General features: G+C 33.0%; 1 protein-coding gene across 3 annotated transcripts in view; it reads right to left on the reverse strand.

Annotated features, from left to right (window-relative positions):
- Window positions 1-11,511: 11,511 nt before the first annotated feature.
- The window catches only part of LOC145662525 (scavenger receptor class B member 1-like), a 319,290-nt gene continuing 311,424 nt past the window's right edge, over window positions 11,512-19,377 (reverse strand). For all 3 annotated transcript variants that reach the window (XM_081728186.1, XM_081728187.1, XM_081728185.1), the window contains 3 exons: window positions 18,787-18,905; window positions 15,931-16,056; window positions 11,512-13,242 (listed from right to left, as the gene is read on the reverse strand). In XM_081728186.1, the coding sequence (XP_081584312.1) occupies window positions 12,976-13,242; window positions 15,931-16,056; window positions 18,787-18,905 (512 nt within the window). In that variant the 3' untranslated portion in view covers window positions 11,512-12,975. The remainder of the gene's footprint in view (window positions 13,243-15,930; window positions 16,057-18,786; window positions 18,906-19,377) is intronic.

The following is a 19,377-nucleotide window of genomic DNA, read 5'->3' on the forward strand; positions in this document are numbered from 1 at the left end:
ACTCCCACATGGATTCTCCCATCAAAAATTCTTCAGTTAGATAAATCCCTGAAAACATCTTTACAAACAATAATAAATCAAGTTTTAAATGAAAGTCAACGGGCTCAGGCAAGTTTAACAATACGATTCAATGGTTTAAATATTCGAAGAGTATCCGATTTTAGCCTTCCTGCGTTTCTGTCTTTTTGCTGTGGGGTGTTGTCACTAGTCTCCAACATTTTGAAAATTTCAGTTGACGAAGTGAAAATCCCTCATCTATCAGAAGCATTGGAATTATGGAAAGGCATCTATAATAATACCATTCCGGAGGCCAAGGAATCACAAAGAAAATGGGATGAAATCCTACTAAACGAGATAGCTGGGAAGGAGGTAATTTCACAAAATAGTTTTGACGTTGCTCGCCTAAAAGCACTTCAGAAAAAAGAGTCTGGCGCCTGGTTACAAGCTACACCTTCAAAAAAAAAATCGGAACTTTTTTAGACGATAATATTTTCAAAAGATGTGTAGCATTACGCTTGGGACTAAATGTTTGCAACCCATTCACATGTGCGTGTCAAGATCGAATGGACGAGAAAGGTTTACATGATTTGAGCTGTATTAGAAGTGGTAGTAGAATCACATGTCACACGGAATTAAACCAAATAATCAAACGAGCACTCGCCAGCATCGATGTTTTTAGCATCATTGAGCCACAAGGATTGTATCGAAATGATGGTAAAAGACCGGACGGAGTAACTTTAATCCCTTGGAAAATGGGCCAGAGTCTTGTATGGGATGTAACATGTGTTGTTAATTTCGCTCCTTCATACATAACACTAACTTGTGAGGAAGCAGGAAATGCAGCAGATGCAGCCGTTAAACGTAAACATACCAAGTACTCCAGACTGAAAGAAGATCATGTTTTTGTTGCCTTTGCTACAGAAACGATGGGAGTTTTTAGCAAAGAAGCCAGTGAATTTTTGAATGAGTTAGGATCAACTTTAATTAAGAAGTCAGGCGACCCAAGAAGCAAACACTATTTACTACAACGAATAAGCTTAGCAATACAGAGAGGAAATGCAGTCAGCATTTTAAAATCCTTCCCATCAGTACAAGAGCTAGATGAAATTTTTTAACTTAAAATAAGTAGTATAAACATGGTGATGGACAGCGATTTGTTTTTCTAAGTTTATTTAGTAAATCCGTTCTATTTTCCTTTATATTTCTTCGCTGGCATTATATTCTTATTTCAATTTTTTATCACTAATTCTGAAAAGATTTGCCTAAGATATTGAACTTAGACGGACTTCTTTCTTTTTTTAAAATCTATGGTGCTAAACTGTGGTCTCCAGTTCCTGTTCTGTGTTCTGGTAACATTGAATGTGTTTGTCGTTGTCGAAAATGAAGTACTAGGTGTAGAAGTGTGTGATGAAATAGATTTTTTTTTAAGAAAGAAAAAAATTAAACAGTCTATAATATCTTTCAGTAATACTTTTAAGCTCTGAATAATTAACTTTATAAGTCAATGTAGGACGAAACTCAATATCAACATAACTCAACTCAAAAAAAGTATTGATTTATCTCTTACAATAAATATGTGACTTCATACAGCAAGAAAGTAGTACGTATAATTAGTTTATAAATTACTTCGAAACATTGAATGCTTGTATTCATTTTGTGTGAAATATGGAAATATTGTCCTAAATACACATAATCTTAAACCAGCTAAATTTCTCGTATGGAAAAATGCATTACCAACAACAACAACAACAAAAAAAAAAAAAAAAAAAAAAAAAAGTGCAAAGTTAAGAAAAATGTTCAGGATGTTATAAGTTAAATACAATCAGCCATCTATTGGCAAATTTGAATTACATTTTTTTTCTTTTTCGTCAATAGGAACCTACTAACATACTACTTTTGCACTATTACATAAAAGAATACAAGTGACTCACTCATCATACTGATACAGTTAGAAATATGAAATTTGGACACAAAAAAACTCCCTTTTTCACGAAAACAAGGCATATACCCTTAGGGGTAGGTGGCGTAAGGTACGACTGTCGTAAATGGGCTTCAATTTTGTTGAGGATGGGACCAAAATCACGAATCTTTGAAGTAGGGGAATTTATTTCCCTTACTTTCGTTCCCTTATTACAGAATAAAGGCGATTCCGTCCCTTTTGGGTCGAAATTTTAGCCTCCAGTGACGATTATAGAGAGGGCAAGTTAGCGGACGTCCCAGATGGTATCGTTTGCCCACAACGGCACCCTAAACATGTGTTGTGAGGTAGGTCAAGTAATATAAAACTATTATTATCGGCACATATAGATATAGCTGCCCCTCCCCAAAAATCCACTGCCCTTTACTTGCCCCCGTCACTGTTTTCGAATACAGATTGTTATCAAAAGAATAGAAGCACCTGACAAAGTCTGACTTACAAGATTAACATGATGTTGGACTACCCTAAGAATATAAGTGTAGCGCTGCCCTCTGATATGTTAATTTCTACATTTTGTTCCAGAACGAGGCTGTGAACGTCTAGTCCGCTGGATTTCTGTTACAGAGTCCCTAAAAACCCATATGTGTATGTGTTCTTCTCAAGTGCTGTGTCATCCTGCGCATGAATACAAATTTTCTCCTCACTTGTGGTGATACGAGTTTATAGTCAACAAATATTGAAAGTCAATTTAAAGTTAATATTTGGTGGCTGTTTTTGTTTAATATGATGTATCAATATTCTGAGATGGGAAGAACATTTTTCTTTCCCGTCCACGATGGTGATGTGGCGGAAGTGCATTACATGCATAAAAGGAGTAGTGATACGTCTTTCTTCTAAACCCTATTCGGCGTAAGCTCTAAACTGCGATAAACAAAGCCACATGAAACTAACTCTCGCTTATTTGCTGTTGGCCTACCGACGCTTGTACTCCTTCGCAAAATAGTTCATGTGATTGGATTATTACTTTTACTATGAAGTTCCATATAAAACTGCTATATTATTATAAATGACAAAAATATAATACGGATTATCTAATAATACTGCAATCGAGTGGGGTTAATGAAACAATAGAAATTAACACTAAGCATGCGCAGTAATACTGGCGCCAATTCAACTGTGGAGGCGTGTTCTACTTTTATGTCTGAAAGATGTCTCATGAATCCCGGTTCAGCGACTGTTGTGGCGAAACATCAACAAGGTAAACCTTTACTCACTAAGCAACAATTGTTTACCAGCGAAATTCAAATATTTTTTTTTTAATTTTTCGAATCTTTTTCTTTCTTTTCTGCTGCTACTGTAAGTATCTGGACAACACGACAGTATTGTCAAAATGCACGTGTATAATTTGCTCCTCCCCGTGAGGAGTAGGAGCAGGGGCGGATCCAAGGGGGACGATCGGGGCGATTGCCCCCCCAGAAGACGATTATATAAATAAAACCCATCCCAAAGTTTGGAGCCCTTAAAAGTAGCAGTATGACAACCCACCGCCCTCCCCCCAGAAGTCGGTCCTGGATCCGCCCCTGAGTGGGAGTGATACATCAGTAGCCAATCGTATTTGTGACAAGCGGAAGAATACAAATATTTGTTTATCGGAGTTTAGAGCTTACGCTGAACAGAGAATAGTGGCTAAAATAGTGAAAAGTGGAACGTCAAAGAAAAAGCTGCGATTGAAGGAAATGCAACAACGTTATAGTCTACATACATTTTACGTTCAAAGTGAACAAGAAACAGTATTACTGTGTAACGATACTACGTAATATGTTTGGAATCTTAACTGTACTAGACATCCTAAAAAAAACATCTATCTATTGTTTTGTGGTTCTATTCATACTTACGTCATTTCTTTACCGCACGTGCGGAAATTGATATGGATTTGTAATAGAAAAGATTTGGTTTATAAAATTAAAACGCTTACAAATATTGGGTTTTGTGAAGTGAAAAATTATGATGTTTAAATTCTTTTGTGAAAATATAAAATATTCAGTATGTTTTAGTTAGTGGTAGGAATTTACGAATGATCAAAAAAGGAAGAAAATGGAAGAAGTAACAACTAAAAGGAAGCCCAAAATAAAGTTAGTAACCAAAAATCGTATTGATTGTTTCATCTTAAAAATAATTCTAAGTTTTTTCTGTGTAGCCTATTATCATAGAAAGTTAGATTGTGTGTGTGTTTTTGGTTTATGTGATTGGTGTGTCTGTCTGCATAATAACATACCGTGATTAAATGCAGATATACACATGACCGTTGCTCAAGAGTGGTGGTGCTTCGTAGATCATTGAAATGAAATGAAATGAAATCTTTGAGTTTTACGTCCCACGGTTATGCCGGTTAGGCTAAAGGAGACGGTGATTATGAGAAATGAACGAAATGGTGGAAACGAAGAAAGTGGGAGGAAACGGGAGAACCCCGAGAAAACCCACGCACACGGTGTTTGCCCACCACAAAGTTCGGAGATCATTGTCTCTAAAAGAACCTTGCGTCGGGTTTGATCCTTTTTCTGCCTATTGGTCTGTAATTTTATTAATTTAAATATCAGATATTGAATCGAAATCTTTTCGGGGAAAGATACAATAGTATAAAATTTTAACAATAAATGTAATACCATAAACTGGATCCAGACCGCTCATATTATAGATTTGGTACCACAAACATTGACAAAATTATTATTATTATTATTATTATTATTATTATTATTATTATTATTATTATTATTATTAAGTACTCTGCCTTTTGGCAGGTGGTGGGACTAGTGAGTTTTTTTTCTTTTTCTTATTTCTTTTCTTCTTAATTTTCAGTTTGGGTTGGAAATGTTTTTTCCAAGTTTCTCGATTTTTAGCTTCCTCTTTTAACTCCCAATATTTTCTTATATTTTTCAAATTATCGATCACTTGTGTTCTTCTTCCTATTCCTCGCTTTCCTTCCATCTTTCTTTCTATGGGGTATGAAGAAAACAATTTCTTCGCAAGATGTGTCCAGTCCAATTGGCTTTTCTATGAAGGATGGTGGGTAGAAGCGTCCTCTTCTCTTTTATCCGTTTTAAACGTTTTCGTTTCTTACTTTTTCTGTCCATTTTATCTTCTCCATTTTCCTCCAACACCACATTTCGAAGCTCTCGAAATATTTCTTCTCTAACTTCCGTAATGTCCAAGTCTTTGAACCATAACGTCCAATGCCCCATATATACCTAGGTATAGTGTGTGAAATATATAGTAATTGCCCAATTTCTTCCTTAGTCCAATACTAAGGCTGCTAGTTAAGAGTGACCTTTTCTTGTTGAATGCTTCTTTGGCTATGGCAATTCTCGACCTGATCTCTCTGGTGCAGTACGCGTCTTTCGTCAAAATACTTCCCAGATATTTGAAATGATCAACCTCTTCAAGTATTCTTTGTTCTACTCTGATCCGTAAGTGCGCATTTTCACGGAATATTTTCATGACTTTCGATTTTTCGTGTTGATTTCCATTGCATATAGTTTTCCAGTGTCAGCTATTTTGTCAATCATCTCCAGTAGTCCTTCTTCGGTTCTAGCTATAATAATCGTATCATCTGCATACCTGTTAATGATCTGCCTTCCAATCTTGAAATCTCCAGATTGCTTAACCACCAAAGGCTGAACTCCGGAACCAAACTGCAATGTTATAAGGATAGTTCTGATGTTACGTGGAATGGAGTCATGGATGTCGTGAAAGTGGCAAATAGAATATTACACCAATCTGCGTACAGTAAATCACTTAGTTCTGAGAGAGAGGATGGAAGCGGAAATCTGCGTTGGATAACAGATGTTCAATTATGATCAGGTCCAAAGATTAGGTGGGCCATAGGAGGTGTTCAACTTCACCCCGATGTTCCTTAAAAAAGCCCCCAACAGCTCCAGTTGTGTAAATGGGCACATTTTCATTCGGGAATAAGATGTCATTGTGCGGAAACATCTGAACCATACGATACACATTGTCAGCTAAAATGGCGACATAATCATGAGTATAGGGGGGGGGGGCGCGGTGGCTCAGTGGTAGAGCGTTCACCTTCGGTGCTTGTGGTCCCTGGTTCGATCCCAGCTCGCGCCGTGTGGACTTTGTGGTGGACAAACACCGTGCTCGTGGGTTTTCTTGGGGCTCTCCCCTTTCCTCCCACTTTCTTCATTCCACCCTTTCATTCATTTCTCATCATCACCGTCTCCTTTAGCCTAACCGGCATAAGCGTGGGATGTAAAACTCAAACATTTAATTTTTTCATTAGTATTGACGTGACCGGTAAGGATCATCACAGAACCCACTGAGAACCAGAATAATGTGGCCTACAGCATCCCAGACCGTCGCCATGTTTCACGATTAAATACTGCAGATCATATGCTTCTTTGGGAGTCCACCACACATAAACACTGTTCGTAGTTTGAAATAAGGTAATCGATGAGACATTCGACCATACCATACATTTCCAGTCATCTGTTATCTATGTACCATATTCGCGATACCATTAGCATCCTGCTAAAGCGTTAAGGTCCCTTATTAGTAGTTTCGACCATGCAGCTAGATCCCATATGTCCATGTCGTACAACTCGCATTAGACTGTAACTAACAAGACAGACTGCGGAAGGTGCTGCTTTAGTTCCTCCGTCACTTGTACCAGAGTCGCACGCCGGATTTGAGTGAAGATTCGCTTTAACGTTCTTCAAGTTCTGTCACTGAGAGTTCTTCCAACCATTGTTCCTCTTTGTTGATATTATTTTCCCATGAACTTCTGTAGGTCTACGGCTATTCTATAGGACTATTTCTTGCGCTTGCACTAGCTTTTAGCTTTTCACTCCGAGCCATATCACATTACTATGATTAATCCCAATAAGACAAAGAGAAACAAACACCAAATACAAGCATCAGGTTCGTTCAGCAAACTACGCTAGTAAGAACACCTTTACTGTTCTTAGAGTAGGTACCGGTATAGATTTTTTATAGATACAAGAAGTATCAGAGCTCAGTTTTAATTAAAATAAATCTTGTATTTTGATCTAGAGGTTCTAGACCTAAAATAAATCTAGAGGTATTTAAAAGATGCTTCACGTTCTTTGCATGCCCAAATTGATATTTGTGCATCCATTCGAAGGTCTGTCTACCATACTGTTTAAATGAATCAAGAATTCATTTTAAACTTAAGGATTTTACAAGGTATAGCACTATCTAATCTGAGTTAGGGTCTGAAGAAAAAATGCAATATGAAACAATAAGAAAACAAAAATTCCTGAGAGTACGAAAGAACAAGTAGTTTAAAAAAAAAAAAAAAACTTTTCTTGACAGATTGAAGAAGTGCATACATTTCAAGATTAGTGTAGTACGGTATTCTTGGATGGAACAATTTAAAATGAGACGTGAATTAAGACGTCACAATCAATGGAGATATTCTACCGAAAGAAGATACTACTGGCGTGGAGGAAGTTTTGATAGGAATAAAGAAAAAAGATCCCTTCTGTGGAGTTGATTGTGATTTTAACGTCCCGTTTAGCAGCGACGCTATATGAGACGTGGACCTACTGATTAACTGGAATCCGAATCACATAAGCCACCACCGGGAATCGAACCCGGTTCTCCCACACCAGACCCTTCTGTGGAGTGTAGCTCTAAGTCAGAAGCAGATGGGATGGGAATGACGTGCGAAACATACACGGAAAGAAATAACAGAAAGAAAGCAAAACATGGAATTTGACTACAATAAAAAAAAATCGTATGATTAGCTATAAATTGCTCCCTTTAGAATGGGCTAACACATAACTGAAAAAAAAAAGGCAAAAGGGAAATTGGACATGAGATACCAAAGGCTGTGTAGATAATATCAAGAAAGGACCACCATTTAACCAGATCAAATAAGTTCACATAGTAAAATAATTTAATTCTTGCATATTATCCAGCAACTTTTGGTTACTTGGGTAACAGGTAGTAATCAGCTGGAATCCAGATATTAACGCATATTTTGCTTGCTAAGATATATCTATGCACAGTCACAGGTATGTAAGTTAGCCTTGGCGGAAAAAGTAATGACATTTTACAACGCATGATGTAAAGGACTAAAGAAACTGGTCTGTACAAAATAGTTCTGTTAGGGGATGCAGACACTGGCAGAGATGCGAAACGTACTTACTTCAATGATGATGTTCTTTACAAGCTTGCATTTCTTGAGTTTGGTTTTCAAAAGTACTTGTTTAGTTTAAGATTTAAACCATGTAGTTTACTTATAAATTACCACTGAAAAATTGTTGGACAAATTAGTCCTAGAAGCTCCGATGAAATACTGTGTCTCTATTTCTGTAAGTTCCTCTTATTGTCTTACTACCTGTATGTACTGCTTATTTTCTATTCACTCTTTAATATTTCAAACGGGAACACGGGGGCTGTGTTAGAGCGCTTACCTCTGATGCGCGGTGTCCTGGTTCGATTCCCGGCAAGTAAGTTTGTGGTGGACAACATAGTATCTGAGAGAGTTCTCGTGGTGAGTTTCCATCATCATCATTCATTTGCTTTAATCATCATCCTCCTTAGCATAAAAAGTATATTCGTGGGACGTTAGACAAATTTTATCATTATGTCAAAACTTTTCCTGGAGTAATAGGAATGGGTGACTATAATAATTCCATCTTCATATTTTCTTTCTGACTCTCTCTCAATACATCTGTGTTTGTTTTGTACAGCTCTAAACATTATTATTGGTGGTGGTGATGATTATTTCTATTATACTGAAATTTAAGACGTTAACAAATTAAGAAGTCCAATTTCATGGAAAATTAACGAATTTCTTCACACTTCTAAATAAATATTTTATTAACAATTCTAAATACAATGTAACTCCTTTTGAGAAAATCTAGACGACATTTTTTTTCCCCAAAAGTTTATCATATGATATTAATTTTGAACAGATGTTACCAACAAATATATATCATTAATGATTCTTCATTCTGGTATGATATATTTTAGAAAAATACGAAATTTATTTTCAATTCTTATTTATGATTATAGAATTGAAATTTTCTAGGCTTCGACATAATTCTGATTGTGCAAGTGCAGAATCCAAAATATCAGAAATTCTCATTATTCGAGGCCCACAACGCATTCTCCAGAATTATTCTGCTGACATGATCTCTATTTCCACAATTTTGGGTACGACCTTGATTAAAACATCATCTTATGTAACTTACTGTATATAGTTTTCGTAACTTCTTGTAGTTGTTAAATTGTTTAAATAGTTCAAAAAGTTACCAGTTACTGTTTTCGTTACGCAATATGTGTCGTGATCTTCCTATTTATAAGCACTCATGGATATCCAATCTGAGTTGAGCATGAAATTAATGCAGGGATTTGTCATGAATGCCCCACTAGATAATGTATTACACCCTCATGCCATTATCTACTTCGGATAAAGAACTTTCCTCTGCTCTAAGATTCAGAAAAGTATAAACGCGATGATAACCAACATTTACGACTTAATCTCTAACTCCTACCTGCAAAAACGGCATAGAAACGATTGGCTTAATCATTATACTAGATTGGTTATAATGAATGTACTTATTAACTTTTAGGGCTCAAAGTAACATTTGCTTACAAGGGAGTCATGGTACGGGAAGGAAGGTCTTCATTTCAGTAAGTAAATTACGATTTTGAACAAGAATTTTCAACTGATCGACGTTTGACGTGGGAGTGTGGTTTTAGAATCTGAGAAATACAGAGGAAACCTAATGAGGAATGAAAAGGAAGAGATTACCTATAAGAATTAGATAAGAAAATGTCAGAATATGTGTTGTCATGGGTCACAATTAATATTCCTTGCAAAACCATCGATTATACTGTTGATGTTCTTGTTTGCCAGTCACCACTGTCTTTTATTAACATCAGGTTACTTGCCACCTCTTTCCCCTCCGTATATGGTTTACGAAGAGGAGCATCAAACTGTGACATCCATTATGAACTGTATAATTTGTGTAATACACTACGTGTTGTAAATTTTGAGCTAATTGCCTGTAGGTTAAACGATGTTTATGTTCATTGTAAGCTTTTTTTTTTTTTTTTTTTTTAATGAACACTCACCAATCTTTCGTGTGAAAGATTTCTACTCTAAGATGTTTCGTTATATAACGTGTAAATTTATAAAAAAGATGAAAAGGTTTTGTTGAAAATACAGAAGTTTCAATTTAATCTATTTTCTTTTATTTCTTTATAAATGTAACAACACTTCGAACAACATACATACAAATTCTATTACACATGATGAACATGCATACACAAACACAAAAATGGTACAATCAACATACTAGTTGAAATCTTAGGATCTACTTGTCTCACAGTCTTCGAAAGTAGTCAAGCGTATGATCGTAACAGGCTATGTTGGTGCTAAAGGGATATTAAACTTATGATAATGTAGCCACATTATATGGTATTTTAAACAATAAGATATTCTTCTTTCCTTTGTGAATAGAAGAAAAATTTTCCCCTTCGCAAGAAAGGTTATAGAGAATGTATACAAAAATACTGACTATTTCATTAATATCTACCAAAATCTATCAAGTAATATGACAATGAGTTAATAAATGTATAAAACATTTTTGTTTAATATATTTCATAGGTACGTTTTAATTAGCATAACCTCAAATTTAGTAGGTAAAAGTATGCTATTATATTGAGATATATGTAAAACAACATTTGTACTATTTTTTCTTTCAATTTAAAATATTGCTTTTACAATTTTTGTTCCCTTTAGCCCGCACCTAAACTATACTTTAAAACATATTTTAGTAATAATAATTTCTTTATATTCAAACAATTTAAGATAAAAATGTACGTGTGTACATATACAATTATGGTAACGTCACATACAAATAAACAAATATTGTTTACTAGTCTTCAATTTTGCATTTCAATTTCATATAGAAAAATTAATAACATTAAATCAATACTATTCTGGTCAACACAATTTACTTTGCTTTATACGATTTTTTTGTTACATAAATATTAACACTCATACAATCTCTCACACACACTTTTTTGTGTTATAAATCAAAATACACATATGGGCATATTATATTTTTTCTTTTAAATATATGTATAATATAATCTCTGTATCCCCGTCATCCCAACTGTATAAACTTCTGTATTTAAAATATTCTATATATAAATTATTTTCTATGTAATATCTGGATAGTGTTTCCAGATAAACTGCTGCCGTTATCAAAGCTTTGTTACATATACAAATTTTAGGGCTTCGATAAGGCTCAATGCAGATGAAATGTTATATAATAATTAATTAGCTTTAAAAATCCTATTGAAGTACATTGAAAATTATGATCTAAACCTTAGTTAATTTTACAATAAATAAAATTACTGAACATATAGACTTTATAGTAACACTTAAAAAGCAACCTCTATTATTCAATAATACAATATTACTTGGTAAACACACAATGTAATGTCTTTGTAAAAAATATTCTAATTTGTAAAGTTTATAGAACAATATACCGTACCCAAGGACGGTACCAAAAATATATAATTGTCTTTTATACACACTCTTGGCATTTTTATTTATGCCGAAAGGGACTCAAAAGTTTGAGTTAAATAATAGTTTGCACGAAATATATAAATATAATCACACATCATTTTCATAAATTTTTATATCTCTTAAATTGTTCCCTTATTTATGTGGCTGGTGGTTAGTAAAAAATAACTTTACCGTACTGTATAAAAAGTGTACTTGTTATTTCTTATCGGACAGATAAAATTAATATGCCCATATGGACAGACACAGATTTTTTTGTTTTAAACTAAACTCCCGACGTTTTAAACATGCTATTATATAAAGAAGAGAATTTCATTGGATTATGCAAAGTCAGGAGTACACAAACACAAAATTCACAGGAACACTAACACTATAACATACAAAATAAGTTTATTGTACAAAACAATTGATTAAAGAATCCTTTTTCGTATAAAAAGTTTTTTTAATTACAAAATGTAATTTATAATTATTATCATTATACATTACATGCATTACAATAATGCATGCGAGAAAAGACTAGTTTGATTATATGAATCTACATGTAAATCTATATTTATGTACATATATGCTTGGCATAACTGGTATGAATTCCTACTCCGGATAATTTTACACCATATATACGTGCAGATTTAGGAACTACTTGGTAGAGAGCAAACACTCAAAAAAGGGGGGAACAGTTTTTACAGTATACTGGCTTCGTTTTGGGGAGGGGAATTATATACAAAAATACTTACGTAAGGTCTATTTGTTTGCATTTTGAAGAAAAATTTCAACAATATCTTCGATTATTTGTTAATGCTTTAAATTTTGCATTAAAATAGTGTTTGATCTCTTTAAAACATATGGCATCTTATATTTGACATATATTCAAAACGAACCACTGTGTCGGTTACATACGAATAATGAGTACAATCCAGTGCAAAAAATTGTGTAGTTAAAAGGAAACCAGCTAATTGCTCCCTTGCGATATCTGCACCGAACTAAGCCACTTTCGTTATAAGCAGATGTTCGAGACACATTTCTATTACTGTTTTCTAAAACAGACAATGTATCAAAGTTCAAATCACTATGGCATATCGAAATCCGTTGATATGAAATGTGATATGTAGAAGTGATGTTGACACAAACATTTCACACACATTTTGCGCACATCATATCATGCGAAGAAAAATATATACTTATATATTACATATATATATCTATATCGAGGTATTTTATTAGAAAAAGGAGGGGCACAATTTTTTTAAAAAAATTGCATATCACAAGTTTAAGTTAACTTCAGTTTCACTGCACGAAGCTGCACACAATATCACCTATCCCCATGTGGAATGGCTTCTCATTATAAGCATCATTGCCACTTCAAAATGTGCATCATATGTAAATAGTTTGTTTTGTTTTAATAAGTTTATTGTGTGATCAATTGTTTCTGAAATCTTAATTTATTGTCTGCAAATGGTGTTTCGCCCTCCCGTCAAACGCGTTCATGATTATCAGGATTAAGTAATGTTTCAAGGTTGTCTTCAGTAACCACAGAAGTTATCAATTGCACTGCACTGTATTCCGTTGCTCTTAACCTTAATCTTTTACCCATGCTGTAAAAATAACTAGCAATGGAGGCCATCAGAAGAATTCCGCCCAAGGAAAACATTCCAAAAATGAACATCTTCTGCAATACTGGTGATATAACAGTTCCAAAATAAAGGAGGTTGTATAAGTATGGTGTGAGGCGTTCCATTCTCTGCAAGATAAAAAAATATATATATTTAATATTAGTAAAATGTATATTATGAAAGTAGTAACGTTTATATTCTAAGACGCCTAGTATACAAGAAATATGTCAAATTTGAGTCTAAATAGGGTTAGCGTAGAAACAAGTGCATAGTCAAAGAATTTCTATGTTCCATTCGAGCAAGTATAATTTTAGTCTAGTAAGAGATGAGTGCTTAAGCAATTGAAACACTAAGTTAGGAAACTCTTATATGATTTAGTACTATTCATGAATTTTATACTATGTTACCCCAAGATATTATTTATCACTTATATCCCTTGTGCTTTGAACCTCTTATTGTATATTTATTTCTGAACATAATATATTCTTTATGCAGTGCAAAATTTCCGGTTATCTGTGTAGCTAGCATAACTAGTAAGCACGAACATTAAATTTATTCATTAAATTATCAGTCATCTAACATACATCATTTTTCTTCATTCCTACTCTGAAAAGCAGTAGAAATTACTTAATAAAAGTGCCTGATTTTCAAACATTCTCATTTTGTTTCATTATTTCTTCACTGAACCGTGGTGTGATAATTTATTCAAATTATTTATATTATCTATAGAAGTAATACTACTTTATAAAAATTAAATATTAAGCCATGTTGGATAAAGAACCTGTAGTACTTGGCAAGAATCGCAGGAGAAAATTGATGTTATTTTTTCTTTATATGGAACTGAATTGTCATTCATTAACAGAAGTGAAGCAAATATTTTATTTAATAGGTAACATAATAAACATATGCAAATTCATCGTATCTATCACATATATTGTTTACTTCAAATTTTGGAAATATTTTGACTAAATTCTCACGAGATTTTATAAAAAATTCTCAAAAGTAAAATGGAGAAAGTTATGCATTAATTGTGTCTTCATCTGATAGATATGTTAAATCTATATATCTTTATTGTATCATACTGTACAAAAGTGTTTATTCTTTTATTGTTATAAATAATAAAGTTGATGTTGAATTATATTATATAGGATGATAGGAGAACAATAGAAAGAAATGCAGGGATCTTATTAAACGCTTGCAGGGACATGGGTTTACAAGTAAATGCAGAGAAAACTAAATACATGGAAGTGCGTCGGGACCGTAATACAGCAAATTATGGATGCGTTAAAATATTAAATAATACTTTTGATAAACTGGATAGTTTCAAATAACTAGGATCAATATTAACAGAGGAAAATAATATTCACGAAGAAATTAAATGTCGACTAAAAGCAGGGAATTTATGTTACTATTCGGTTCAAAATCTCTTGTTGTCGCGAATTCTGTCGAGGAATTTGAAGCTTAAAATATACAAAACGATAATCATGCTTGTTGTTCTGTATGGTTGCGAAACATGGTCACTTACTCTGAGGGAAGAACATAGACTGAAAGTATTTGAGAACAAGATCCTAAAACGAATATTCGGACCTAAGAGGAACGGGAATGGGGAATGGCGGAAACTTCATAACGAGGAACTTCATAATTTATATGGTTTACCCAGCATTGTTAGAACCGTCAAGTCTAGGAGGCTTAGGTGGGCGGGTCATGTAGCTAGAATGGAAGAAAGTAGAAACGCGTTCAAAGTCTTAACTGGAAGACCGATCGGAAAACGACCATTAGGAAGACCTAGGCGAAGATGGGAGGACAATATTAAGATGGATCTCGCAGAGATTGGAATACAAAGTAGAAACTGGATGCAGTTAGCTAAGGATACAAGTCAGTGGAGAGCTTTTGTGAACGCGGCATTGAACATCCGGGTTCCAATGGCCATAGAGTTATATATATATAATGGCATTTCTTTAAAATTTTGCTAAAAAATTGTTAAAATTTTGTATGGATCACCTTACGTAAAACAATTTGAAGTAAAATTTTGGTGCAATACATATATTAATAGATATATGTTGGAATTATATTATAATATTGTAATTAAAATTTCCAATAGAACGTTTTAAGATATATTTACTGTAACTGGATATTATGCTACAGAGACTCTTCCTTCGTCTATTGTTCGAATTAAATGATATCAAGTAAATGCTACAGACATGTGAGTAAAACTAAAAATGTAAAGCTACAAACGTAAGTAATTTTTATCACGAATGAGATTATGTATAAGATATTATAAAAAAAATAGTGTCTTTCCTTACTATTTTCTACACCTAGGTAAGAATGCAATGCTAGTATTTGCCTAAGGTAGTTAAAGATGGAAACAAGGAGCTATTTTAATGTTCAGAAGATATGATTTGAATAATAGAATACAAAGGGACGGATAGTTTTAAAGAAAAATAAACATCAACTTGCCTAAAAGCTACATTGCTCTGTTTTTGTATTTTGTAAAGATTTTATGAAGATTAACATAAAATAGATTACGAACTTTTGGTGTTGCTCCTATGTTTTAGTTCATTATAAATCTCTGTTTCTGTTTTAAAAGTCGACGATCTTTCATCATCCAAAAGGAGATGTTTCAAACAAAGATTCATAAAAGCTAAAAGAGTCTAAGGAATTGGTGAAGAATCGTTATATTCTTTTTAATATTTGGTGTTGTCGAAATTATAGTACAAGAAATCGGTGAACTATTGAACTGTATATTTTGATCTAGCTAAGGGAATAAAGTAAAACCAACTCAAAAAAAAAAAAAAAAAAAATAATAATATACTTACGAAATCTGTCCAGAACAAAGGCAATATCATATTCTCAAACTGAGATACTCCAGTAATTCCTTTTACACTTCTCATTACCAGGTTAATTTGAGTTCTCATAGCTACTTCCATCGGAGTTCCGATTGTCTAAAAAAAGAAAAAAGAAAATACATTTTACTCTCTAAAGATAGAAAACAATTTTAAATAGTTATTATTATAATATATTATAATTATTAATTTCATAATAATGTTAAAAATAAAAGTTAAAAAGTTTCAGCCTTTAATATAAATGAAAATGTTCAAGTTCTGTGACAGCTATCAATTAAAATATACATATAAATGTTATTTGAAATCCATATACAGAAAAATGCTGTAAAATTAATGTCTTCACTAAAGAATTTTAAAATTATTTATGTCCAGAAAAATTGACGTACTTTCTACACATATACATTATATCATCATATGAGAACCAAAGGAATGTAACTCCAACAATGGGATTTCTGTTTGCTTAGATTACGAACCTAATTCTGAAACCCTACTCGTGTCACTTGAGTGTTATTGAATCTGACGTTGTCCGATATGCAATATTGTGTTTACTATCTTATTAAAACATCATCTGTTTTTTTTTTTTTTTTTGTAAAAAAAAAACTTTCCCCCTCTCTCTCCTACAAACCTACAAAACTGGAATTAAGTTCCTATGGTTCTCATATGACGATATGCTGAGATAATTTCAATATTTTAACGTTGGAAAAAAGAAGAAATATTCACTATTCAATATGGTTTTATGAAATTGTTGATTGTTGTTGATTGAAATTGTCGATTCCCTTGATTTAAATTTTACTGCATATCTTAACATCTAGAACTAGGCTTAACAATACACCTTCTAATAGATTTAGCAATATTATTATATTTTACTGCACGAAGGCATGAATATAAATCTCTTTTCGTGGCTTAGTGGTTAGCATACGCGCCTTTGGCGTGGGCGACTCGGGTTCGATTCCCGGAGGGAGCTCATGTGGTTCGAATTCTACGTTAATCAGTAGGTCCATGTGTTATATAGACACACTGCGGAACAGAACGTTACACTCAAAATCAACTTAACTCAATAAATATCTTTTATGAGAATAAGAGAATTTCACAAAAATATAGAATTAAAACCTTCGAACATTGACATATTTGCGTTGAATTAACATGTTTCTAGAAGAACTGTCTCTCGTGGAGTGTATGGAGACTACGTGATTCTAAAAGAACACTGTATATAAAACTTTGCATTTAATATTATATTTGCACTGTGCTATTATACAATCAAGTGTTGGTCTGTATTGATGAAAAATAATTAAATTATAATTGTTTACTACAATAAAAGACACCTGGAAACTGTCAAATTTTCAAGTATGTACGTTTACTTGCACATTTTTGTTGCCCTTTTTTAATTTTCATTATCTATATGAGATGTGAACCTACTAATTTACGTACAGCTTGAAGCACATATACAATCAAGAAACGAATCAGGGTCTTTAGCAAAGGCAAAAGGGGTTAACATCTAATCACGTCGGAGTTCTTCAAAATTTATAGATATTTATATTCTCCTATTATAATATCGTTAACATAATTCTCTGCTTTGTTTTTTGAAAAGGTTTCTAAAGCGAGAAAGCATTTTAGTGAGAAATATTTTTTGCCGGACAAGTGTACGATTTTCAGGTAAGTTCCTGGTAAGTTTAACAGAGGATGATTTGTGGCTATATGTTCAAGTATCATCTAATAGGGAAGGTGATAACGTCAGATAAAACTCTGATAATTTTGTTTGTCAGATTATATAACGAAACTGGATCTTTGAATAATGTAAAGTCACATTATTTCAAATAGTCAAGGAAAAATAAAGTAATTCGATAAATAACAACCAAATATAATAGATTTGATTTTGAGTTTAGCGTCCTTTTCAGCAGCGAGGCTATAAGAAATGTGGACCTACAAATTAACGTGGGATCGGAACCATATTAACTCTCGTCGGGAATTAAACCAGGGTCTTCCACGCCAAAGCTACGTATGCTAACCGCTTAGCCACAAGGGAACTCGAAAATGTAATAGAATTTCCATCAAATCGATATATGTTCTAATAATGTTTTGAACAATATTTAAGGAAGGAAGGATGTTTCTGTTCTTTTTCTCGTAGAGCACATAGTTTTCATAGAAACTAAATGAAATTACACTTTAGTTTAACATCTCATGTTTTAAGATTTGAAGGATAAAATGAACCACCCACAATCAATGGAACTGAATGCCGTTAGAAAAATTGGTAAAATAAAAAAAAATAAATGAACTGCGAATCCCACAAATACAATATTCTGTATTTCAATCTGATATAATCTAGGATCAAATACATATAAATTGTAAGATAAGCCTGGATACAGGAGGAGAAAAATAAGAGAAAAATACTTCTTCCAAACATACTGTAGGTACGAAATACTTCATGCCTTGATAAATTGGATCAAAATTTTTGAAATCGACATTTTGCCACACAAATGATCTATAAACTAACGACGCACAAATTATTTATTAATTTCATTCTTATTACTGATATAGGTAGATGCAGATCCAAGAACAGGGTTTTTTCTTTCCAAAAGTCCTGTACGAACAAAGTAATTCTGTGATTGAAATGTTAATCTCTTTCATTGTAATAGTCACCTGAGCCAGGCACTAACATCAGAAATGTTTACTTTGTCATTGAGATTTTATTATATATATATATATATATATATATATATATATATATATATATATATATATATATATATATATATATATATATATATATATATTCTTCAGACTGTAATAACATTTTTGTAAAATAAAAACATTGAAAAACTGAATACTTACCGGGTTAACTACGATAAATGACTCATGATCTTCTTTGACGGGGTTCAATCCCGTTATAGATGCCTGTACTTTAGGATCAACCTTATAGAAATGAGGAAAGGAGATGGCAATTGGAAAACCTGTAAAACCGATAGAAAAAAAGCAACACTAAATAACCATGTTTGATCTTCATTGGAGTGTAATGTTTAAGAAACAATCACTTTTTATTTTATTTTAATATTTAGTTTTACGTTCCACTATTGACTCATTAAAATCTGAAGGTGAAGATGAAAAATTCTGATAATGAATAATGAAAGGACAACATGTTAACACAAATTCCCTGAGCGGGATTCAAACCTACGACAGACTAATCTTGTGATAGCAAATTATTCAAAATCAATTATTCAAAATCAGCTTTTAATACATTTTGCTCAATATAAATCTCAAGAAACGAATCCACTATATAAAGAGATCAGAGAACGCTAGTTCTATTGATTATACAAACTACATTACAAGTAACTTATTTTTAGTGGTAATTAATAAACTTAAGTGAATACATTGATTTTTTTCCTTGTAATATTTGTCATTTTCTCATGTGACAAATAGGTAAAG

The sequence above is a fragment of the Thermobia domestica genome, chromosome 10 (assembly GCF_964235325.1).
Source record: "Thermobia domestica chromosome 10, izTheDome1.hap1.1, whole genome shotgun sequence".
Lineage (NCBI taxonomy): Eukaryota > Metazoa > Arthropoda > Insecta > Zygentoma > Lepismatidae > Thermobia > Thermobia domestica.